We start from the raw sequence: 27,631 nt of genomic DNA, 5'->3' as shown, positions 1-27,631 counted from the left end.
CTAGTTTAACATGAGCTGATCTCCAAGACAACTGTGGAGTAAACGACAATCCCATTTATTTGTATACAGAAGTAGTTTTAATTGGTTGTCCACGATATAACCAATTTTTATATGCTCGTAGAGGACCACCATTACGGAATACAATGATTTCAGTTTCATCAAGATTTATTTCCATTCCAGTATTAAAACAAAATTGATCGACTGCGTTTACCTGTTGTTGTAACTTAATTGCAGTTTCAGCGCAATTGGCATCATCATCGGCAAACATTAAACATGTCTGGAATATCATTAGTTATAAAAATGCCTGAACCACAATTTAGCCTTAAAATAGACGATAACTCGTCTATAAATAGAGCGGATATTGTTGAACTTGACTTATCCCCTTATCTAGTACCAATATTACACAAAGGAAATATTTCAGTAAAAGAGGGAGCAAAACAATTGAGTTTACTTCATTAACAAAAGAAATGCAATGCCTGCATTGCAAACTGAATATTCTTACTAATTTACTGATTCAGCGAAGGCCATTTCGAGTATCGACAATGATATTATACCATCTTAGTGATTTAACACAATTTTGAACTCGGAAAAAAATATCCTTAATATCCTTGATATAAAAAAGTGATCCTGATGAAATAAGTCATTGAATGCCAAAGAATACCTCATATTTCGTTTATATTCCACTCTGTATTAATCTTTTCACATGATCGATTAGAGAATGTATATATTCATCCTGGTATATATTCTACAAACTGGATACTTGCTTATCTTAAGCCATTGTATACCTACATTGAGAGACAATCTACAAGCATTGTAATTTGTAATATATCAAAGTCCTTTGACGGGTTCCGGCACCGAGGCTTCATCTTTATACTCCAAGAATATGGATTTGTAGGAGGCGTAATAAGATGGATATCTCTTTATCCACTGGAAACATCTCAAAGAGTTTTCATAGATGCATTCTTCACTAATTTTAAGTCAGTCACAACTTGAGCCCCATAGGACTCAGTTTTAGGCCCTCTTCTGTTTCTTATTCATATAAACGATAAGGCTTATACACTTTCTAGGAAAACTAATTACCTTACAGTCTTATAAAATACTGTCTTCTCTTCGTTATCTACTTACACTTATCGAATCAAAACTGATTTGTAGAATTTTTCCAACTTGTCCAGACAATGGCTGGTACTATCCAACCTCTCAAAAGCTATATTTTGTTTAATTTCTTACCAGCAGCGAACATCTTTCTTGTTTGATACTACGGCGCTAATGCTTTGTAATCATCACAGACATGGAGGAGTCACGTTGAGTCCTGACAGTTCATGACATCATCATATACATATCATCGTTTGTTCTTCATGGATTTCGTTTTTGTTCTATGCAGTACATACAATATAAACTACATAGTAAAACTCTTAATCAAACTTATATATCCTACTTCACACCAATCCCTGAGAACGCCACAAGAGCCTGGGATATTTGAAAAGTTTGCGAAAGGAACCCTTGAAAAAACTGTAATACGAATTAAGCAGAAATAATTGTGATCGGACTCACACGTTCAGTTTCAATTGCTAGATTATTTAAGGAAATTGGATGGAATTCACTTTCCGATAGAAGAAAGAGGCAAAATTTAATGTTTCTTAAACATACCAGTAGTGATCAACCTTCGTATTCATCAGCACACTTTCCACACACAGTCAATTATCCTGATCCTTTAATCTAAGAAGCAACGACACTTTTACAGCAATGAATAGACACTTAGTATTATACACTCGTACAACGTTACCGTTGCCCTTGTTAATGTAAAATTCACTAGGTATAGAAACAAATGACTTACCAACCTTTTCCATTTTCTAGCATAAACTTAAATATCAATTTTAAACAAACCTCCGTCCAATATTTTTATTAATTTTGAGAACGTCGCTTCTCGTTACATCATGCGCTGCTACGAAACTGTTGCATGGATCTAAATTCGGATTTGTTTAAAAAACACCTTCGAGATTTCACGTCATACATAATGTAGACAAATATGCTTAAACATTCTTATTTCGGTTAACACTTTTCGTCGACCAACGATTTTATCTCTTCAGTACCACGCAAAAATTCCATCCGCTTAGTACGAAAACGCTGCTATTCGGTTTGACAAACTTTCAGTAGAGGATAATGTATCTATCATTAGTAAAGTTCAAGGTATTATTAAAACCTTTCAACTTATTCGACAATCGGCATGAGAAGCACACCTTCTCTCGATCTTTCTTCTTCTCGTTACACATCTTCCTCTATACCTTCTATTATTTTATGTTTTCATTTAAACAATGCAACATACATTAGATTTTACTCTTATTGATAGTTTTGGTTTAAAAAATCTTTTGCTTGGTAATCTTAAGTAGCGTTTTGGGAGAGGGCAGTTACTGATGTTGGCAAACATCGTGGCCCATTCCCCTTTCATATTTGATTTTACCAAGCTTGTTCTTTATATTGTGTTAAAATTTGCACTTATATTGTCATTGAAATATTTGTTTCATGCAATGAAATATCATAAAATACTAATGTTTTCTCGTACACATGTGTGTGTGTGTTTGTTTTAATTAGAGGTGCAAATTTATTTATGAGAAGAAGTATGATGTGTGAAAAAGTCATAGTATAGTTAAGAGGCGACAAACCGCGTACTTTCAATATTACTAACATCATCTAAATAATTATTTTTGTCGAGAATAGATTCATTTCGGAATTTTCATAAACCTTGTCAGACAAGATGTAAGCAGGACAGAAACATGCCTTGTGGAACAAAAGTTGGATTTCACTATCAACATCAATTGTACGGTACCTTGGAATTTGAAAGGATCCAATGTATGGTTGGGAGTTTGTATCTTCCCTCAACCCTTCTTTGAACTTGACATTGGAATTAACATGCTATTTATTATATTAAAGTGACACTCTTATTCAAAATCAATACATACACATGTATTGCGAACATAAGTTTTCACTGATAAACCTTTAACTACTTACTAAATAAATTTAAATAAGCATTTATGGAAAATATTAAATACTGATAACAAGATTGTAACCGTGTATTTAATAGCTGAAAACACAAAAATATTAAATGATTGGTGAATGCCAAAAAAGAATTACTGTGATCTGTTATAGTCTCATAAGGTAGAAATACGGTGTTTTATGCTCATTTCTTTCAAATTAAACTCGATATCCTTCATAATAACCCCATTGTTTTCGACATTTATTCATCCTTTTTGGAAAACTAAAACAATAGCATATTAATTCTTATAAATCTCATTTTGGAGCTTTCCTCACGTCAAGTTGAATAGATACGCAGCACTTTTCACTTCGTTAATTGTTGAGTGTAATGTCAGAGTTAAACAGTACTGTTTTTTTATCACCATACAAACAATATCTGTACATGGAATTATGGTGCCATCTCAGCGTGCATTGCAGGATTGTCACACAGTTCGATCACCGTACTACGTGCGGATGTCGAGTTTACTAGTTGTGTGTAGCCTTTCGCAGTCACCTGCTGAGTAGAACGTTTCCATACTTCTTGATTAAAAGGTAATTTTAGCCATTCATCATTTAATAAATGCTATTTAAAGTTATTTTTAACGATATAATGGTTAACTAATTTTATTTATATTTTCGTAGTATTATCTCATATAACAATACATATACGTTCTAATTTTCTACAGTTTCCCCCATATACAGTACATGTCTTACTAAGCTGAATGTTTATTTGCAATAAATTATCGAACCCCTATAACAGGATTAAGCTAAACTCGTTATTTTTCTTTAGTATATATTCTTTTTTTAAGTGTTCTCATTTTAAGGGTTTTCTAGACTATTACAGGATTTAACTTTAAGAGTATTATACTGAACAACTTTTGGCAAGTAAAATCAAGAATCAACATGTCTTTCGTCTGAATGAAATTAAGGACGATATATTCATATTTTTTCATTGTAGTAAAATGAAACACGATACCTGAAAACTTTACGTTTAAAATATTTTGAATGGATAGAGTTCGTGTACATGACTGTCTTTATTATTGAAATTTGAATTCAAAACAAGTTTAAAAGGTAGAGCAATCCTTTAATCATGAAATATCGGAAGAATGCTTTTGTATCGACTTCGACTTGCATTGTATAAACCGGAGACTAGCTATATACTACTAGTAAAGGCACTGAAAAAAACCTTTGGAATTGTCAGTCTATAGCATTCGATTGATTTTGTCATAAAAATACAGAATGACGTACAACTAGCATTAACAATGAATTTGGTTAATGGTACATGCGTTGAAATGTTTAATATATAGCCATATATTTCACAAAATCATTAACAAAAACCAAAGGAAATGCCTTTATTTTTTAATAAGTTTGAAGACCTTGAATTTAACGGTTTCTTTCTCCTTTCACAAATAAAGTTAGTTTTTTTTAAATACAATATGAAACCTTACTTAAAACAACGTCTTATTTTCTGTTTGAGTAATTCTATGACTTAAAACAGTATGGTTAATGTTCTTTGTTGTAATGAACACTGTAATGCCATCAGTTCCAACAAATATGCACTCTTAATCGCCTTTCCCAAAAACATGGATATAGGGCTATTCATAGAAATGTTAAAGTAGTAGTTTAATGACATTAAGTAACATTTTAATGATAAGAGTGGGCGGAGAGAGCGTAGCTTTGCTTATTTTTGCAATGCATTTACGTACACGCACACTCTTAAGGTCAGGTGCACATTTTCTTTTATAATTTTGTTCTACCCCTCAAAAGAACAGATACTTTTTTCGCCAATACTAATAATACAAAGGTAAATACAGAAACAAACCCAGCAGCAAATTTTATAAACGTAACATTGTTAAAAGGCTGAAGGCGAGTGTTAAACAAATAACCCTAGACATACTGTCACGCTACAGCATAAATACATATTACTGTGACTGCCTTGGAACCGTTAGTGAAACAGCGTGAAAGGCGTTGAAACAGCGACAGAGAAGGGTACAACATTTTTCATAAGTCTTTTAAACTAAAAATCATAATAGAATATATATTTTTTTTTGAAATTTCGTTAAATCTTTATAAAACATATTTCGTATATAAAACAAAACAATTACAAAAATGAGTGTGTTATGACCATGACCTTGGACTCTATGACCTCAAAGTCCATAGGAGTCATCAGCTGGTCACCATAAATCTAAATGTCTAGTTTGAGGGCCATGGATGCAGGCATTGACAAGTTATCACACATACAAGCTTTTTTTGTTCAAGGTCACTGTGACCTTTACTTTGACCCGATGACACCTAAAATCATAAGGGGTCATCTAAAGTTCAGACACAACTCAGGTCAACAACAAGTCAGGTTTAAGGGCCATGGGTGCAGGCATTGTCGAGTTATCACTCGAAACATTTTCACATTCAAGGTCACTGTAAACTTGACCTTTGATCCAATGACTCCCAAAATCAATAAGGGTCATCTCCTGGTCAGGCACAACTTCCATGTCAAGTTTGATTATCATAGGTTCAGTCATTGTTGAGATATCACTGGAAGAAGATTTGTTATCTTTTTTGCGTTTAAAGGTTTCTGTGACATTGACCTTGGCCCGATGACCCCCAAAGTCAATGATGGGTCATCTACTGGTCAGGCCAAACCTTCATTTCAAGTTTGATGACATAAGTCAAGAAATTGTGGAGTTTGCTTGTCGACTGTGACCTTGACCTTTGACCCCTAAATCAAAAGGGGTCATCTACTGGTCAGGCCCAACCTTCAAGTCAAGTTTAAGGGCCATGGGTGCAGGCATTGTAGAGTTATCACACGGACAACCTTTTACCATTCAAGGTCACTGTGACCTTGACCTTTGGCCCAATGACCCCTAAAATCAATAAGGGCCATCTACTGGTCAGGCCCAACCTACAAGTCAAGTTTGAGGGCCATGGGTGCAGGCATTGTCGAGTTATCATTCCGACAACCTTTAACCATTCAAGGTAACTGCGACCTTGACCTTGGCCCATTAACCCCCCAAAATAAAAGAAGTCATCTACTGGTCAGGCCCAACCTCCAAGTAATGTATGAGGTCCATGGGTGCAGGCATTGTCGAGTATCACTCGGACAACCTTTTGCCATTAAAGGTCACTGTGACCTTGACCTTTGACCCGATGAGCCCTTAATTCAATAGGAGTAATCTACTGGTCAGGCCCAACCTTCATGTCAAGTTTGATGACTATATGTCCAGGAATTGTTGAGTTATCACTCGGACAATCTTTGGTCTACCGACGGACGGACCGACCTACGGACCCACATGTGCAAAGCAATATACCCTTCTTCTTTGAAGGGGGGCATAACAAAGAAGCATTTTGGAGGAGTCAAAAATGCACTTGCTTAGAATCTTTTTTTACTTGAAGACATTTTCCATTCTCTGGAGGCGGTATGGAATTTCAGACAGAACTATCTTGAACAACATTTTTGTCCATATTTTAAAAGGTCCTCTAGAGCTTCAGCAAACAGGTGGCTATATTTTAAGTTGCTTAACTGCTTATAGGTTGTTGTTTCATTAGAAAATGACATAATCTCATGGCCGCGACCGGAAACAATTTATAACTGGCATGAAACAAAGTCATTTAGGAATGAAGCAAACAAAAAAGAAAAACTTAAAAGAATGGAATCTGCTCACACTTTTATAAAGTGTTTGTGAAATACTATTAATATACCGCATGATGTCTGCTCCAATTTAAGTTGGCTGGCTGGTCTGTCATCATCACCGTCTCTAACCTGTCGCAAGCAATAACAATTTTTTAAGTTACTAAAAAGATGCACTATTCATGGTTGATGGAATTACTAAAAACTTATTCTCATAAGGACATCCACTATTTAAAGGCATCGAGTTGGGTTGGAGAAGCTGGTATATACCACTAGATTGTGTTGGGGTAGGGGGATGGATATTGAATATGTGAGGGTGGGGGTGGATGTGTGTTTGTGGGGGGGGGGGGGGGGGGAGAGAGCCGTAACAGCTATTAAAAGGTCTTAACCACTACTCGTTTAATCGGAAAACACTTTAATTTTCATTATCATATATACAAATATATAATTGTGTGAAAGAGAACAGAGAGCTTTGGTTTTAACAGGCACTATATTTTGATGGAGGGGTAGATCGCACTCCGGGAGTTCGACCCACCTTCCTTCCTCACTCTGACGGCATACCCGACATGTGCTGGAAAAACCCGTCCTACACCCCGCCCCCCATGATAGATGAGTCAGAAGCATTAACGCGCAACATTTTGTTTCTTTTATTGTATGTTTTTAAAAAGTATATTATGCCATTTCAATAAAGTGCGATCAAATATTTAAGTATGCAATACTTTAAATTTAAATTTTAAATAAATTATTGTAAAAACGCAGTTTTAGAGGATCTATTTGATGTCAATAGTGAATTGAAATATCTGCGATTTATCAAGTAAGTAATCAATATGCACACGCTTTTTGGTGAAATGTACAAAAATGAATTATCTACGTCAATTTTACCACAAATTAAATTTTTTAGATATGCAAGAAAAAAATCGTCAATCATGTTTTTCTAGTTAGAATATAAAAATCCAACCCTTGGACATGGTGCATGGCAAGCATCGTTACTGCGCATGCCTTCAGGTCGAATGTTTCCATCCGTACCAGAAACACATGAAATATTATACTGATTTAATGACCAAGGTGCATAACTCCATGTCCGAGAAGATTAGCAAGATATAATTATTTTATAGTTCAAAAGTTATTCGTTATCATCCCTAATGACCCTTTGTTCACTGTAAGTCAAATACAGTTCTATCCAGGGTTTATTTGTACAGTTAAACTGCGATTTCTCGAGAACCCCATTGACCTAGCTAAAACCCTGAGTGATAAGTTGTTTTGAATGACCGAAAAGTTCTATTTTAGTCTGTTATGAAATGTCTTAGAATGTGTAGTGGCCAATCAGAGCCCACTATTGGTAAACCCGCCTCTGTGTATGATAAGCCCGCCTCTGGCTAACAGTTGCATGTATGTCGATAGTTCAGTTATTGATTAGATTCAAGATCGTGTGCGTATGAGTATGAATGTAATAAAGCTATATTAAACCATCCCGTTTTGGGTCTGTTATATACATTACACTGACAACATTACAGAATGAATTTCCAAATTTGAAAAATTGTAAATTTTGTTTCGGCACCGATTATTTATTGCGTTGTAAACATCTTTCCAAATGCACTTACAGTATCAAGTATTAGTAGTTAAATATAGACAATGAAAATCGGTTTTTACACCTTTTCAATTTTCTACAACTTTTAAAACTCGTCAACATCTGCTGTTTCCTTGTTTATTTGGTCATGCTTTTCAAAAAATGTTGAAATTTTCGACCATGATTTGTTAATGTTTGGGACTAGCAATGGTGCCTGGCAATTCCTCAACTTTCGATCCAGTGTCAGTATATTTAACTGAGCTTTAACCTACAATGACATCTGGTTTTCGACCGACCAACTGTTCGAATGACCGCAGTTTAACTGTAAATGTTTAATTGTTAATGCACATATTGAATCATTGATATTTATTGTATCTCATGCTAAACAGCTGACATTTCACACAATTGTTAACCAATATCCTTTATGTCAGCTCTTTGTTCAATACAATGTAGCGTACACTTATATGATTTTTATTTTCATTGTTTTGAAATAGCTAGTTAAATTTGGGGGGATTTTCCACTAAGAATACAACCACGTGATGTGAACTTAAAACGCATGTTCGACCCCAGTCAGACTTTAAATTGAGATTTGCAAAGCCTGAAATAGTGACATAGCCGGTTTCTGGTGTAAAGTATTTATTAATATTTATGTCGAAATCAATACCATTTTTCAGTCACGATGTTATCAACATTAGCAAGTTACTCTCCGATATGCATTGGCGAATGAGACTGCATTTATTGTGGTACCCTTTCTTTATGCAAGTGCAATCATAAATGTTTTAAAGATAGAAAGCGGATCTAAAAACTAATAACAGCCTTTGTACCGTTGATTGATTACTCTCTGAGCGCCTAGAATCCAAACTCCATGAATCAAAGAAACTATAAATTATTTTTGTTATAGTGGAAAAATAATATTGCTTATTCAATGTACTTACAGTTGTGTGTTTGGGAGGATGGGTCAGGGTTTGGAGAGTGCTTTAGGTAATTACAACAACCACCAAATACTTACCATAAATTGCAATCATTAACGCCCTTATATACAATACAAAAGTTAGTAATGCACCAGTCAATTGTACCACTGCCCCCCCCCCCCCAGGTCCAGGGGTTAGTCCACTTAAATGGCCGTCAACGAGTCTTTTGACATTTTTTTACTACAGGAGACTTGAGACTGAGATACATAAGAATATTATCAAAATAATGAAAATTTATCCCTGATGACTCATTATTGAAGCTAGTCTGGTATACCAGGGATAGCGCTTGAAATGCTGGTTGTTTAGTTTTCGTGCTGAAAAACGCAAGAATGGGCCTTACCTAGGATGTTCATGGGTTGCTTGGGCAACGGACCTTATGGGTGGGCAGTGGTTTCAATTGACTAGTGCATAAGTTGTTAAAATAAGAAGAAAATAATGACCACAGCCGTCGGCATGACATGAACAAATTGTTTCACCAACTTTTAGATCTTTTTAGCAACTTAATATCCCAAGCAATCGTTGTAATACCGATACTTGACCGTTTAATCTGATGCTAACAAACAAAAAAATGAGAAAACCCTGTAAAATAAATAAGAAATGGCAATATTTACATTGTGTCAGAAGCGTTGGAAACGGATGTTGGAGAATTCGTACCCATTCAATATCGAACCGGTATGACTAGTTAGAGAAGTGCACTTTCCGCGGAAAGTACGAACTAGGTGAATGCTCCTGAAAAGATAATTTAGTGGTTACTGGTACTAAGTCTTCATAAATCTGGGGAAACCCGTACCTGGATTGGAACGCGAAGATATATTAAACGTGAAGTTTCTAGTAAACAGTTAAAAAAAATAAAAACATGCATCTCAGATAAACTCACCTTTACCATTTAATCAGACTTTTTTGCTCTGCTTTCAAACTGGCAGTAGGATTTGTTATGGCTCCATTTGTTGTTTTTCTTGTTCCATATAAACAAAATGGTGTCCAATGCTCGCTTGAAATCTTCATCAAGTTCATTGTAGCGTGAAATACGGATTAATATATTCGAGTTTGATTCCATAAGCATTTTGTTTCAGCGATACGTATTGAATTTGTTAGATGTAATAACTACTTAAATGACAAAAATCATTCTGCTACTTACTGTAATTCACAGAAGTTAAACAGGCTTTCCTATTAAATGCAGTACTATTTTTTAACGCATATCCAAATATGGAAGTTCCGATCTAAAAAGTAAATATACCTCGGGTGTTTCCGTACTGATTTTTCATTGGTTAACGAAGGTCAAACCCCGCCCAAAACATGTACAATTTGCTTGCCGGCATGCATGCGCTTTTGCTGACACAACTAAATGTGTTTGTCTTAGAATTTACAAGGATCCCGAACGTACCAACTTCAAACCGAAAAAAATATTATATTGAGGGGTCTTATATTGAAGGAAGAATACGAACAACCACTATTGTTTTTTATATTAGACTGCAACTGAATACGTTCAAACTACCACGTTGGAAAGATACTATTGTTTAGTATAATAACTATAATATCGAAACCTTTGTTTAAACAATATTGTATATACAATTACACGTTAAATACGTATTACTTTATTCCAAAATGGTGACCTAGAAGGTTTAGTTCCTTGTATTGGTCAATGTTATATTGTTAACTTAACAGCTTGAGGTAAATGCGAGATATAATACAGTCAAGTTCAGAAACTGCTCAACAGTTATAATAATAAACCCTTCCTCTCAATATGGAAAATGTATACAAAATATATACAAAAACATATGCAGCAAATATTTATAAACTTAACATTGTTAAGAGGCTTAAGAGGAGTGTTATACATTTAATCTTAGACATATTGTCACACTACAGCATTAATACCTGTTGCTGTGACTGCCTTGGAACCGTAAGTGAAACAGGGACCTTACGTGTGTCCAAGCAGCTAAGTTGTACATGATGCTTTACCATATATTTGTTAAATTTGAGAACATGTCTTTAACATGAAAAGTATTCCCTTTCTACAGACACTGGGGCAATGGCAGAATTAAAGTCGAAAGGCGTTAAAACAGCGACAGAGAAGGGTACAACATTTTTCATAAGTCTTTAAAATTAAAAATCATAATAGCATATATATATTTTTTTTAAATAACGTCAAATCTCTATAAAACATTTCATATATAAAAAAAACGATTACAGCTAATTAAAGGTTTATCAATTAATCTCTGAACAGTATGTGCGACCAAATGAAGTCTGTGAGATACCTTGGACTTTTTATATATAGCAAACGTACAGTATATTTAAAATAAATGAAGCAAACCATTGCCATAAACAGGTGAATTAACAATGAGGTATTATGCAGACGAATACTTGTATTTACCTGTATAAATATGACAATAGACGAAATGTTATTTTATTGTTTAAAAAATAACCGAGAAATATTGATCCACTGTAGTACATATGGCCCGATATTGATATGATTCAAGTGATGTATGTGGACATTATTATAGATGATATATCTGTTGAGAACCTTATGCTTGTTTTCATATACGACTGCAATTAAACACGTTTAATCTCTCTCATTGGGAAGTTACTTTTGTTTCGTACAAAGTAACACAACTTACTTTAGGCTGTGTATAATGGCTTACTTCATTCCCCAGTCGGGATGTCTAAGATGTATTTGATTAACATGCAACAAATCTTTGACAGAGTTGTAGATTATATTGTCATATTTGCATAAAACATACATGGGCGATGTCTTTATTATGAAGCCCCATTTAACTATCATACACTCGTCTACCCACTATTAGTCTAGCTTTAAGAATGATACATCTCTTGAGAACCTTATGCTTGTTTTTTTTTTATATTAGACTGCTATTAAACTCGTTTACTCCATCACATTAAAGATCTTTTGTTTCGTACTATACAAATTTACACAACGAAATCACCATTTAAACTGTTCTTCTATTTTACTTTCTCCTAAAACACAAGAGTACGTATTAAGATAAATAAAAAGAACATAATTCCAACCTGTTTTTAGTCCAAACGCCGAATGAAGAAACCTTTGTTTTAACAATTACTCTGTATATCCAGGAACAAGTTAACTATGTCTAATTACAATAGTAACTCATGGGCATTATCAAAACCATATGGGCTACCGACGGGGCAATGGTTAAATCTATACAACAGATTAAGGCGTAGTCAAACTTCGGATGTATAAATTAAAAATCAAATAACTCACTCTTTGAAAATTTAATTGTTTATTTGTCATAAATTTGCCTGAAAATGAAAGCTCAGACTCAACAATTTATAATCAACTGTCTTATTTCTCGTGACAATTTTATAACAATATTCTTTATTACAACTAAGAGTGTATATTGAAATTCAGTTTTCATATATTAATAAATATATTATTCCTATTAATGTAACAGCGAAGGTTGACACCATAAAACGGGCACTTGCAAAGTCAGATTCTAATATCAACTTGGCTGTGAAGGTGATCAAACGAGAAGCTATTGAGGAGTATATAAATGGAAATGACGAACCGAGGTCCTACTTCCCATGCGTGGTGGCTGACAAAACTGGATTTGTTTGGCTTAGAATTTACAAGGATCCTGAACGTACCGACTTCAAACCGGAGGCATATCTTATATTGAGAGGTCTTTTGAGGAAAAAATGCGAATATAAACTATGGTAAATGATAAACCACAAAGTCTATACTACATATTTGATAACTTATGTTTTTTACACTCTTAAACATTCTGGTTCCAATATTGCATAATATCGTATTAACATAACATTAACTATGACATGCATATCTTCTTTAAAATGACTCCACGATAACAAAATTAAAACAGAATGTTTCTAATACAGCCGAACCCGTTGGCTCGAGCTCCCATGGACCGACGAAAAAAGCTCGAGCCGCGGAAAATTCGAGCGAAGCGGAAATGCTTACCTTAAGTATAAAGAGATTTATATCAACTTCGAACCGACTTGGAATTCGAGCCAAGCGAGTTCGAGCCAACGGGGCTCGACTGTAGTGCAAATAACAAAAAAAATAACGTAACAGAGATCTGTTGGGCGTGGTTTGTGATCAACATTTATTTCATTCTTGATGGCAGAAAATTATGGTTTCTTAATATTAAAATATTGCGTTTTGTAACTACAGGAGGAAATAAATTTTGACTGTACACGGTAAATTAAACAAATATCCTTTATATTTGTATGTATCATATATCATGGATGTATGTATAACGTTTTATAAAAACATAATATATTGGTGGTTTTTATTCGCCATTGCAATATGCATTATATTTCCGTTCTAAAGGTATGTTTCAACATCAAAGCACACAGATGGGCCACATGTTGAAATACCAAAAGACGTTCTTAACGATGCAATGAAGGCATCCAAGCCGAAAGCAGGTCTTGTATTTTTACTTTCTGATTGTCCGTTTTAGTAAATGCATTTATCTTTGAATGAGTTTGAAGACCTATCAAATCATTATATAAATGGTACATTGAATTGATCGGTTTCGTTTAACTTTTACAAATATGTAAATAAGTGAACGCGTTAGTTGTATATGTACAATTAGGAACCTGACTTGAAATAACATAAACAGTATTTTATTATCTTTGAGTGTTTTATATAGAAGAATATGTTTAATTTTCTTTGTAGTTATGTTTCTGTATTGCATATATATAAAGACAACAAATAATACAAAGAAAAATACAGAAGTAACCCAGGCAGAAATTTTTTATAAAAAAAACCTCTGTTCAGAGGTTCATGGCTAAGATGTAATAACCCTTCAACGAAAGACACACCGTCACAATACAGCACAGGCAGACTGTATATACATTAAAGTATAATTGGTACTCAACATTACGTGTGTCCAAGCAGCTAAGTTGTACATAATGCTTTACCGTGTATTTGTTCAATTTGAGAACATGTCTAATAACATGAAACGTATTTCCTTTCTACAGACACTGGGGCAATGGCAGAATATAAGACGAAAGACGTTGAAACGGCGACATACATGAAAGATAGGAGTATGTTCATAATACTTAAAAATTAAAAATCATAGCAACATATATCTATGAATATATATTTCGTATGTAAAACAAAACGATTACAACTAACAAATCATTTGACGATTATGTGCGACAAAATGATGACTGTGACATTTGATATATAGCAAACTTACATTATATTTAAAATAGATAGATCATGATAAAGCAAACCATTGTCATAAACAGGTGCATTAACACTGAAGTAATTTGCAGACGAATAATTGTATTTACCTGTATAAGTATGACAATAGACAAAATGTTATTTGCTGTTAGCGGCTTAGTATTGATTAACTGAAGAACATATTACCAAATGTCGAAATAAGTTCAAAGCGTATATTAATTTGAGTATACCGATAAATCAATGAACAGATTTATACGAATAAGTGATGTATGTTGAATTTATCAAAGACGATATATCTGTTAAGAACTTTATGCTTGTTTTTTTTATATTATACTGCAACTAAACTCGTTCAAACTTCCACGTTAGAAAAATACTATTGTTTAGTATAATAACTGTAACATCGAAACCTTTGTTTAAACAATATTGTATATACAATTACACGTAAAATACGTTTACCCGACGAACGCGTAGAACACAATAGAAACTCACGTGCAGTAGCAAAATCACTTCGGCGGAGTATATAGTGATATTTACGACAACATCTCTATTGACTTGACTGCATCACGGCCTACTACACTCTCCAGCCGGGATTTCTAAAATATATTTGATTCCCATACAAGAAATGCTGTTGGGGGTAGTGACCTAAATGGCTAAATTTAAAAGCATTTTTGAAAATATGATAAGTATTCCCTTTCTACAGAAACTGGGACAATGGCAGAAGTCAAGGAGGAAGACGTTGAAACGGCGACAGAGAATAAAGGTACGAAATAGATTCATAAGGTTCATAAGGCTTAAAAAATCATAACAACATATTTCAATCAAATTGAAATAACGTTAAATCTCTTTAAAACAAATTTCGCATATAAAACAAAACAAATACTAATAACTATTAAAAGGTTTATTAATAAATCATTGGCCTATCTGTTTTTTACGGTTAGCGGCTTAATATTGATCTACTGTTGTAAATATGGAAAAATATTGAAATGAGTTTTAAAACTTATATTGATTTAAAATATATCAATATAATAATGAACTGATTTATACGAGTGATGTATGTGGAATTCATTTTAAATGATACATCTGTAGAGAAACTTCTACTTGTATATAATAAAGTAACATAACTCACTTTAGGCTGCCCATTACGGCCTGCTTCATTCTCCAGTCGGGATTTCAAAAATGTATTTGATTTACAAGAATAAAATGCTGTTGGGAGTAGTGACCCAAATCGTGCGGGTGTTTATTTTGATCTTTGACAGTGTTGCAGATATATTGTCATTTTTGCATATTTTTAACATACATGGACGAAGTCTTTATTTAAGATCTCACTTCTATATTTATAATGAAACTTGTATTAATGACGATGCTACTGAAAAGCCGTGTGTAATATACCAGCAGTCTGTCTAGAGCAATTGTTCTCAAGGTAGTCAGGCATATTTCAATTCATCATTTAATGATCAAAACAAGACATATTCTAATGTAAAGCATCAAAGACGTCGCGAATGTTGTTGAAACATGACTAAGCAGGTGCAGTTTACAAGCATACCAAGATTGAGGTTCCTAGATACAAGCATTCTTCAGTTAAAGAAATAAGTCGGATTTTCAGCTCAAGGTCTCGGCCCATCAGGCGTCGAAATAGTTAGAGCGCTGGTCTTTTATGAGGGACCTCTGCCAAGTTCGAGGTCTCTAGGTCTAAGCGTTTTTCTATTATAGATAGGAAACTGCGTATTTTCAGCTTAAGGTCACAACGACCTTGACCTGTTGCTTACTAACTTCAAAGGTAAACTCAAACCGAAAGTAGGGTGTGGCTAAGGCCTGGTATCCGGTATCACTTTCCTGGGATAACCGGATATTTTCAGATGACAAATCTCGGTATCAAATGACCCGCTATTTATTGCCTATTGCAGGAATGATTATCGGATAAAGATCTCTGTTTTGCAGTTTATGTATTACAATAGATTATCTAAGTGTCATCTTTAAATAGCAATAGGCCATATATTCACTATTCAATTAAAAAAGGGAGGGTAGAAACAGCTAGGGTACATCAAGCTCTGCATAGGAGATTTAGACGTCATTCCAGCTATGGCAATGTGTAGGATCCAGTAACAACTTTCCAAACCTGAACGCCAATGTGTGTATTTATCACTGGTGTTGGTTGTGTTTGCAAATCATATATATATAAATTATTTTCTTTCATAAGTGAACGTCTCTCAGAATTGTCTTCTCCCAAGTTACCTTTAAGAGGCTTCTTTTCTACCATCAGATATTTTGAAACAAATTAGTCCCATTGTGGTTCTTTCATCTTTCAGAAATTATTTCTTTAAAGTATTTTTAAAATGTGTTTCACGCAACACGTTTAAGTTCTTGATTATGTTTGTGTTCAATGCTTACATTTGTCGCTGAAGGACATTCCTTTTATTCACTCATATGTTTTTTGTATAATTTTTCAATTAATTACCTACAGCCAATCTTACAGCATTCACTTTTAATTGTCCCGGATAATTATTCTGTATACATTGAACTGAACTTCATAATTCTTTGTACTGGATTTCAACAATATTCATTTTTTGAATAAAGTACTTTTGATTTCAAGATATACACAATTTGAACACAATCAAGTGATTTACTTTGGCACTCATACGTGACAAATAAACAATTGATAAATGCACAAAACAAAATACGCACGACATAATAAGACGGCAGCTTTGAATTTATGTCTCTCACGTCTGCCACTCTACTGGTTAAATGGCTGTTATGATTTGTAGATTTTATTTTTAATTTCTTAAAATGCGGTAGATAAGTATGAAATACAAACACAGATATACACTAGCATTTGCTTTGAAAATTGTATCTTATAACTCAACTCTTAATCCGCTCAGTTCATAATAAAAGAAATTCAACATATTCCTAAGTTAAGCAGGATAAGTCTGTTTCTGGTTCTTTATTCCATTTTCACTTACACTTTTCTGTAAAAGAATCCGTTTGTATACTTCTTATTTCCTTTAAAATATGTGTAATTTACAGTAGTTTGCTCTGAAATAATATAACTGGTTTCCATTTGTTTTTTGGGTACTTTGAAAATGTACAGTTTCAGAATACAAATGATTATCACTTATAACAGTGGTTATTTTTTCATGTGTTTATCGGTTAAAAGTAAGGTGCAAATGAAAGCCTTGCGATGTCTCATCAATTCTTAATTTCTTGTCCGGTTAGCAATTATCATCCTTACATTTCGACATTTGCCACCAAAACCAGGTCCAATAATAGTATCAGGTTTCTTCAACTGAGATAATATGAATGTAAGATAAAATCCGTCAGTAGCCTATTATAATGTTCGAAGTTTAAATCAAAGGAGTGACATCCATTTCACAGCAATTTGACTATGTTAATCCTGATATCTTTAATTTCAATTGACATGTTCAGCCCGCTGGGGAGCAAAACAAGGGAATAAGAACGGTCAGATATATTAATTGTACGAGCTAAATATACATGCTGTATAGCATAAGATGACATTGAATGTCTACGGTTAAAAGTCAATATTGAATATTGTAAAATTCTGTTGCGTAAAGTTTATCGCCAATCTCCCAATACACACACTCGAACCCATTGTTCTCTCTTCAGCTGTAAAATATCGATCCTTCATTCAAGATGAATGCATTTATTACTGTAAAACTTAACCTCGATATGACGAAATCTTCTTCTCCATCTAAAATCGAAAGCTGTTTACAACTGTATGGTATGATAAATGTTAAATTCTCAAAAAAAAAAACTCCAACGACTTTTCTAGAGATTTCTCAAGCTTCATATACACTGATTGTTCATTTTTGCATTTGAAGAATTGTTCTTAGATCACAATTTGTGATACCACTGTTCTTTTTCTTTCGTGGTATTTTCTTAGAATATGAAACGGATGATTTTGAATTACGATCAAGACGATTTAGTCTAAGTTTATCTTAGACGTTGCTTTTCTGACTTCAAATAGTGTACTCTAACTTGCGTTGAAATTTGTTTGCTCTGATTTCATCTGCAGCAATTCGAATATTTGTACATATTCTCTTGTTTGGTTTCGTCCAACTACATACAGTGAGGAATTTTCAACAACTCTGCTTCAGTTGTACAATGTTACAATTCATTAGGATCAACCAAGAGTTTATTATACCACGATGATATTAGATGCATGTGATGTCTTTGTTTTATGTTCGTTGTTTGACTCTCGTTCAGTGTCTGTGTTTATGTACATTGTTTGTTTTTCGTTCAATATCTCTTGTACACTTACCTTGTTTCTCTAAGGTGTTTGGTTAAAATGTTTAAATGTGCGTACTCGGCTTGTACCTGTCTCTTTCATTGTATTAAAACCCATTTTCAATATTTCTGTCGTTAACGTTAAAATCAGGGTGTTCCTCTGTATAGCAGTGGGAGTATACACATTGAAATGATCAAAGAAGAGGCATGGAAGCATGTCAATGTACTTCGACCACTACAAATCACACTTTCTTTTTTCTCAAAATGTTTACGAACAAACCACTTTTACATCTTTTACACGATTTCGAAAAAATCAAGCTAAAGTAAATTCGTATCATTTCGAGCAAGGTTAGAATTTCTCACAATTTTTAATCCACCACCACGGAGAGGGGTAGAAATTATAGGCAAGCACTTTGTCCGTCCGTCAGTCTGTCTGTCTATTTGTTCGTAACATTTCATGTACGCGCTACAACTTACTAATGAACCCGGGTACATACCTCAAAGGTCAAGGACACACGAGACATTTTAAGGTCAAAGTGCACGTGCTCGTGTGGGAGCTATAACTTACTTATGCATTGATGGGTTACTGTAATACTTGGTGCAAATGTTGATTTCATTAAGACGATGTGCAGTGACTTTGACCTGTGTACACAATTTAACGCGTTTGTTAATTGAAATTGTTAAACAAATGCACAGACTGATACCTCGCGCAATCCGTCGAGCATTATCATTATGTGCAACTGGTTCAATATTTTAATAAACAATGTACACACTTGTGATAATATATTAATAACATGTGTTTCTCTTCAAAACCGGAAAAAAAATGTTATGACGTCACCACATATGTATCACTTTATCAAAAATACTTAAGGCTTGCTATTCCGTCGATATTATCAATCAGAGTCCATTTCCTTCTTTTTTAGCCACAATAAAATTGACATTGATCTTACCTACACTACACGCAATATGAAAAACTTTGAGAAATATCCCTTTATACCATGTTCACATATCCAAGAATATTTAGGTAACCGATCAAACAACTTGTATTCCTATTTTCCAATCTTGACCAATGGTAGTGTACTAGTTCGTTCAGATTCAACATACCAGTCAGAGGTTCAGAGAAAAAAATATGGTCTAAAAACAACGGCTGTAGATATTGCCGTCCTTTGGACTGCCTTGTGAAACTGGCAAGAATCGTGAAGTACGATTTAATCCCTACGTTTATAGCAATCGCTAGAAAGGTGGTTACCATGAAAAGAAGCTTTATTGAAAATGAAGATGGTATAAAGGAATCCCCTTAAAATGCCTTTTCCTTCGAGATTAGTTACCAGGGTGCTGTTATAAATCCTTTATCACGTGCCAATATTGCTGTGCTAAGACATGAACACATTTTCACTCGCTTCTTCAATATACAGCATATCGGGGTTGGGAATAATTGCATCAATTTGAACAGTGTTAATCGGTAAAACCAGTATTGGCGATGAATTCTGAATCATGCAGTCATTAACAAAATTTTTCGTCAAGGGAAACTTGCTTTTCATTAAAGTACTAGCCAAATATTGGTTACTACTATATATTGCAATGATGTTGCTATCTTTTGCAATGAGTAAATTCCTTTTTCAAATGGTGAAATTATAACTTGTTTGAACCCCAGTTGACCTTTGGTTTGCTGATTACCCATTACGTTAAACCTAACATTTATAAATTAACATAATTTGACACGTGTTTGGTGTTTTTTTTCTGTGCTTTGCTTGCCTCTTGTCTGTAAGGCCATATTCCTTCTGTTAGGGTGTCGTGAAATGTTTGGCAAATGAGTTTGTAGTTCCCATTGGAGTATTTAGAAAATGATCATATATGAACTTTCCCACATTCAAACACTATCCCGGACAACAACACAATACTTGGAAATAAACGCTTTCCACTTACGGGTATTTTGCAGCAGATTTGAAAGACATATTTATCATTTCTCGTACTTCCTTCACCATTCAGTGCTGCATAATAGTTGCGTGACAACGATATGAATAATGAACCCTTAGATATCACACCGCATTTGATTAAAACCATTTCTTCAAGGAGTATTTTGAAGCTGTTTAGATTTGAATAATTACTAATACTCGTTGAAAAACAATCAGAGCAAAACATACTCATTGGAAATAAATAAATATGTGTTTCACTCAATATGATGTTGATTTTCTTTTGGACTGACTCGCTGCTGAAATAGAAGTGTTTCAAATGCGGGTAATAATTACAATTTGAACTCTTTACAGACATACACGATGAAGGTGTCAAGCGACTAACAAAACATGCAGTATATGAACCAGGTATCAATATTGGACATTTATTATGTACTAGGTGTTATTGAACATTTTGATAATACTGTGATACGATTGCATGTGAATTTAGTTGTACATGTATTTCCAGATATAGCCATATATAATTTAAATATATTATGTTATACCAGTTGTTAATGCCAATATTAAACCACATAACAGATATTTGGCACTTATCCCGAGGCCGTTACCGTTGCATACACATATCTTAGAGACATCTCAAAACTATTATGCTTGCTTTGACATTGCAATCTTTATTGATAACATTGTATGCAATCCTTTATGTCCACACATATAAGCAGCTAGAATTTTCATAACTAACCAGAACTTGGTGTAACGCATCACATAACTTTATTAAACAATTTCAAAGATAAAACTTCAAACTTGTGTGTGAATTATGAATTTTGGAAAAGGAATTAACATTTGTCCATATGAATGAATGACACGATATATATCTTTAATTCTTTATGTATGTCTTACTAAACATAATTCTTATTTTTATACGAATGTTAGAAATATTGTTGCTGAGAAGTGTGCTAAACATAAAATACGTTGTCTGATTGTTATATAAGCTTACTGCACATCCGTGTGAAGGGTTGCTCTGTCTGTTTAATCACATCATTGATATGGCGGAAACGAAAACAGATGACGTTCAAAAAATGCACCGCTTTACATTCCATTTTTGTGAAACACCTGTTTTAGTGATCATATCTGGTAATATAGGATGCCCAAAATAAAGCAAAAAACGTCATGATTTGAGTAAGATCCTGAACACGGACTTTTGATGAGCTTACTGTTTGACTGACGTCGCCGGTGTCGGAAGTCCGATGACACAATGTATACTTATATGACGCAGTTAGTGACAATATAAAGTAATTTCATGTCGCCTACGTGTTTCAAGTTATTTGGAAAATACAACTAAAACATCGACAAGAAAAAGTGTTAAATATGAATGTACCTTTGTTTCGAACAGGTTTTTTCAAATATTAAATTCTTCTTTCGTGTGACATGTGTTGACCAGTAAAATTAATATTTCTCTTTTGTTATTTGAAAATGTCGTTAATATTGTTAATGATATAAACTAATCGAATTGTATAATGATTATGTACTGAATTGCAGACACTTGTAAGAGATCAAATCAGAAACGGCTAGATGATCTTTTGGCTGAGGAGGATCTTTTTTCTTTGATAAAAGAAACGCAAGAAATATGTCGGGTTATAAAGTCTTTGGATCCAAATATTCTTGATGTTTATGCTGCTTATAAATATCCAAAGAGCGCACCACATGCTGTTGCGTTCATTGTTACGGTGAAAGACGACGACGTAAATTTGGAGCACTTTGCACAATACAACATCGTAAAGCGCACAATACATCGTTATAGCAATGAGGGAAAGGATGTTATATACTCTGAAAGCAACAAGCAAAATCAACTGAAAGCACATGACGAATTTAGGCTTAAAACGACTATAGAAAGAAATGAAGAATTGCTTATGCAGAGACATAAATACTTAAACATGATAAGTGGAAGTGCAGTAAGGTCAAAATGTTACAATGAAAATCATGTTATCGAAGCGACAATCTGTTTAGTTTTGTACGTTCACGTGAAGGGATATGTTCCAATTGAGGAAACACCCTTTCGCGACAATTACAATGGAATTGCTGTTGACGTGAGGGAAGGTGGGTGTTGGAGGTTAAACAAATCAATTAACATCGGAGAAGAAATTGAACGAGACCGTATTGGTAAATCAGGAAGCATCGGTGGCTTCGTTGAAGTACCCTCTATTGGTCTTTGTGGAATAACCTCTGCTCATGTTCTTCTAACTGATAAGGAGTACATGCAATGCAAGCAGGAAAAACGATTTATTGCAACGGGCTTGCAAAATGAGTTCCGAATAAATACCTGCAATGAAGATATCGGTCGACTAATTTCTGCCATGTATGAAGAAGGAAATGATCGTGAAGCTGGCTTTGAGGTCGCCATTTTCCATATTGAGCGTCTTTTTCCATTTGAAGGAATCGGTACCTCGTTTCACGGTGACACATTGGGGGGTATGTTAATTTCAATTGCACATCAGCAAACATTAGATATTATAACCATGGTGCATTCACATGTTGACAATATTTTATTTCCTTTTTCCAGGAGTTGCAGAGGAGTATTCATTTGAATCTGGACACATATTGGGGAAAAGTCAGTTTTATCCGGATGGTAAATGTTGCAAATATGGGAGCGAGTCAAAGTTTACAATGGGTAAACTTGTCAGTACCTCTGAAGGAATGGGTTATTTATCCATCCGAGAAAGGACTTATGACGAAACCGAAGGTATTGTTTTGCGAAAACAGTATGAAGTTGAAGCATTTTCAAAGGACACATCGTTTGCAATACATGGAGATTCAGGTGCATTGGTGTTTTGTTGGCGAAACCCCGAAGAATTGGTTTGTACAGGCATGATTGTTGCACAAACATCAAATAAAACAACTATCGTTTCCCCAATCGCTCCTATGTTGAAACGTTTAGGAATTTCTAAACTTAAAAACTTTAAAAAAGTTAAGAATGAGCGACAGAATAAAAGTTTGCACGATAAAGTTGATCAGATGCAGGTAGGTATCGATGCACTTTTACAACGTAAACCTCCTCAAACTGCCTTAGAAAAAAGATCATCCGATCAGACAAACAACAAATGCACACTCGTTTGAAAATAAAATCTAATTATTATTAACGCAATTGAATAACTGATAAAAAAAGTTTGGCACTGATAAAATATTATTTGATATACATGGGCTTTGGTTGATAATTGCCCGAGGGACACTATTTTTTATTAGCTCACCTGAGCACAAAGTGTTGAAGGTGAGCTTTTGTGCGTCGTCAACAATTGGTTATAATCATCTTCTATTCCTAAACCGCTTGGACAATTTTGATGAAACTTCAGAGAAATGATCCTTTGTTGGTGCTGTTTCAAAATTGATCAAAGAACTTAATTCCATGCAGAACTGTGGTTGCCATGGTAACCTAAGGGAATAATCATCTTCTTCTCCTTAACCGCTAGGACAATTTTGATGAAACTTCATAGAAATAATCCTTGGTTGGTGCTTTTTTTCAAAATTGTTCAAAGAAATTAATTCCATGCAGAACTCTGGTTGCCATTGCAACCTGAAGGAAAAAATACAAAACTGGTTTGGCAAATACTATGAAGCATAGTGCTTAAATATTTGGTGTGTAACATTGTCGATTGGTTATGTACCATGTTTATTCAAATTATGCCCCGTGAGAAAAATTGGCCTCAGCCCGTGAGCTACAAGTTCATTATAAATACACTTTGTTAAAATCTTATAGTTATGTAAAAAAATCTTGAAGCAAGGACAGCAAATCTTGCTATATGGTCTCCCTTTTTGTTGGAGATTCCACAACTATCTATTTTAGTAACAAGGGAAAATATTTTAAATGTTATTAAGTCTTCATCATAGTCACTTCTGAAGAAATTATTGTTCTTTTTTTAGGTTCATAGATTCATATAATTATTATACACTTTGTTTTTTAGAAGAAATTTCATTTTTACTTAATAATAAATTTAATAATCAGACTTTTCAATTGAACTTCATGTAGATTATTGTTCCTGCAAATGCTATAATCTTATATTCTGTGTGAATAGTGTTATTCACTTATAACTTATATAAAGAAACATGTTATTATTAACATTAGAAGGAATGTGATGTTGTCCTAGATGTGTAAAGGTGATAATATTAGTTGAAGGTGTTGGGATCTGATATTTGATTTTAAGAGCTTAGGCAGTTCATTGATTTTATTGGTTTGTGCAATGTTTGTTATTTGTGTATCTATACTAAAAGTTATTTCAGTGTGCAAGCAATTTAACATAGTTTTGTCAGTGTGCAGGCAATTGAAAAAAGTCCTGTGAGTGTTCAGGTATCTGTACCAAGTGTTGTCAGTGTGTAGTCAATTATCAAGTCCTGTCAGTGTGATGCGCAGGGACCTGAACAAAGTCCTGTCAGGTTGCAGGTGATAATCAAATTATGTCAGTGTGCATCAAGTCCTGTCAGTGTGCAGGCAACTGAACAAAATCCTTTCAATGTGCAGTCAATCGACAAGTCCTGTCAGTGATTATCCAGGCAACATAATTGACCAGTAAGTTTTTATGCCCCCGAAGGTGGGCATTTTATAATCGCACCTTCCGTCCGTCCATATGTCTGTCCGTCCGTCCGTCTGTCCGTCTGTCCTGTGTCTGGCTCAATAACCCGTGTCCGTGCTGTAACTTTCTCTTGTATGGACATATAATAATATAACTTGTCACATTTGTTCGACATATCAAGACGACGTGTCGTGTGCAAGACCCGTGTCCTTACCTCTAAGGTCAAGGTCAAACATAGTGTTTATTCACAATGGAATGCTGCATATAAGTACATAGAGTATAAGTTATCATGCCCGCGCTGTAAATTTTCCTTGTATTGACATATTTTAAATTGACTTACCATGTTTGTTTGACATACTAAGACGACGTGTCGCGTGCAAGACCTGTGTCACTCCCTCTAAGGTCAAGGTCACACTTAGGTGTTTATTCACAATGGAATGCTGAATATAAGGACATGGAGTATAGGTTGTCGTGTCCGGGATATACATTTCTCTTGTATGGACAGATTTTAAAATAACTTGCCACATGTGTTCCAAATACCAAGACGACATGTTGCCTGCAAGGACCTGTGACAGCTCTTGTTCACTATTCTTTGAGAAACAAGCTATATTGATAACAAAGGTTAAACTCATTTACTCAGGTGAGCGATTTAGGGCCACTATGGCCCTCTTGTTACGGCTGTTATCAATCAAATGCCATGTCCAACACGATCTTGTCTTGAATAATATATAATTATGTTTTGCCATTTTGACTTATATGTTGTATATTTATTTGTAATATTGCAGGTATGAGAACATAAATAATGTGAAATGTCTTATTTGTTTCAAGAAATACATTATATCAATTAAGCTTCCAATTTCCATTCTTGAAATATGTATTGTTACAGGAACTTTATCTCGTTTTTTTTTGGCATTCTGTTTTACCTGTGAATACGGCTAGAACGATCAAACCTAGAAACAGTGTTATCCGTAAACCTGCTCGAATGACACTATTTGCTGTATCCTTGTTTTATTTTGTCAAGTGCCACTTTCTTTATCGGCAGTGTTGTTACCCATGTTTTATATATTTTCAAGTCTGTTAAGCATGCCCGACTTCATTTGAACTGGCATATGTGTATCTCTTATTAAATCGTCAATGTTCATGTTGTTGTATAGAATAAATGTGTTTCTTTATTGCCAGTGGCATTTTTAATAAAGCCATGTCCAAAGTTCAGTATGTCCAAAGTTGTTCCGAAGGGCCACATGTGCATTTTCTTACGACACCATCCAATATTCTTCTGGCCTAACCGGCAAATGTGGATTCTTATGACACAATCCAATGTTTTTCCGAACTGGCACATGTGTTTTATTCTTATTATACCATATAGGCCCAATTTTTTTTTAACGATTTAGCTTCACATATATTAAAGAAACTGGTATTGTTATTTTGATTTTCTTAAAATAAAGGAAACTGTATTGTTGCTTGGCTAGTGTTTTTTTCTGTATTTGTTTCAATGAAACAATACTTAGTGAAATATACATTAACTCTGGTGACATATAGGTAAGGAAAAATACTTCTTTCCCCGAATTTACTTTAACATATTAAAAATCGTGCATGAAAGGGACGTGCGATACATGCATACAATACAGTTTGTTGTCCAAACTGGTCTGAATGATTTGTTTTCTCAAATTTTCTAATAGTGCTGACGACTTGTGTCAATGATATGGTCAATGTTTCCATGTAGCTATTTGTATGGGCAGTATTCAGCATGACTACTTAATTTGTTTCTGTAGTTTGACTAAAACATTCATGAAACTAATTAACCAATATAGAAAAATAAGCGAACACAAAACAGCGCCTCAAGAACGTCCAAGTTAACCAAGCACAACCCTAAACTGAGACAGAGGTAGAGAAGTGGCATTCCTTATATCACGCTATGAATGAAAGATAATGATTAATATTACCTAGAAGAGCGTTTCATATTTAAGATCATCAGCTTTTTCAGCGTGAGATTTTCATAAGGGCGTGATGTTCATTATGTTCCAAAATCATGTGAATTCTTAAAAAAAAAAATTCTTCATTTTGGCTTAAGATTGCGGATTCTTAAATGTAAACAAGCATTAAGACACCGAACCATTGCTACAACCAACCCCACAATTTTAATAACCAATAACACCATTGCTGCAACCCAAACTATCATGACCATGTTGAAAGATTAAAGTTTCAATGCCTAATATACACTCACGATACAATACAACACATGCCACCATTATTTACAATGACCATGTTGAAAGATTAAAGTTTCAATGCCTAATATACACTCACGATACAATACAACACATGCCACCATTATTTACAATGACCATGTTGAAAGATTAAAGTTTCAATGTCTAATATACACTCACGAAACAATACAACACATGCCACCATTATTTACAATGACCATGTTGAAAGATTAAAGTTTCAATGTCTAATATACACTCACAAAACAATACAACACATGCCACCATTATTTACAATGACCATGTTGAAAGATTAAAGTTTCAATGCCTAATATACACTCACGATACAATACAACACATGCCACCAT

The 27,631-nt window shown here is 34.2% G+C and overlaps 1 protein-coding gene across 1 annotated transcript; it reads left to right on the top strand.

Moving 5' to 3' along the window:
• The first annotated feature begins 3,511 nt into the window (after window positions 1-3,511).
• LOC128206731 (uncharacterized) lies at window positions 3,512-26,274 on the top strand. Its single transcript, XM_052909379.1, has 9 exons — window positions 3,512-3,561; window positions 11,191-11,247; window positions 12,595-12,856; window positions 13,491-13,585; window positions 14,144-14,209; window positions 15,052-15,111; window positions 20,858-20,911; window positions 22,040-22,969; window positions 23,061-26,274. Exons 2-9 carry the CDS (start codon window positions 11,202-11,204, stop codon window positions 23,612-23,614), a joined length of 2,067 nt encoding a protein of 688 aa, XP_052765339.1. The 5' UTR covers window positions 3,512-3,561; window positions 11,191-11,201; the 3' UTR covers window positions 23,615-26,274.
• The last annotated feature ends 1,357 nt before the right edge of the window (window positions 26,275-27,631 follow it).

The sequence above is a fragment of the Mya arenaria genome, chromosome 10 (genome assembly GCF_026914265.1).
Source record: "Mya arenaria isolate MELC-2E11 chromosome 10, ASM2691426v1".
NCBI lineage: Eukaryota > Metazoa > Mollusca > Bivalvia > Myida > Myidae > Mya > Mya arenaria.
This window is presented reverse-complemented; position numbering and strand designations above follow the sequence as displayed.

What these genes read in the sequence shown, in the direction of transcription:
- LOC128206731 (XM_052909379.1), top strand. Translation starts at nt 11,202, where the DNA reads ATGGCAGAATTAAAGTCGAAAGGCGTTAAAACAGCGACAGAGAAGG. An exon ending in TAAAACAGCGACAGAGAAGG is followed by an intron (nt 11,248 to 12,594) that starts GTACAACATTTT and finishes TTAATGTAACAG; the next exon opens with CGAAGGTTGACACCATAAAA. An exon ending in GACATACATGAAAGATAGGA is followed by an intron (nt 14,210 to 15,051) that starts GTATGTTCATAA and finishes CCCTTTCTACAG; the next exon opens with AAACTGGGACAATGGCAGAA.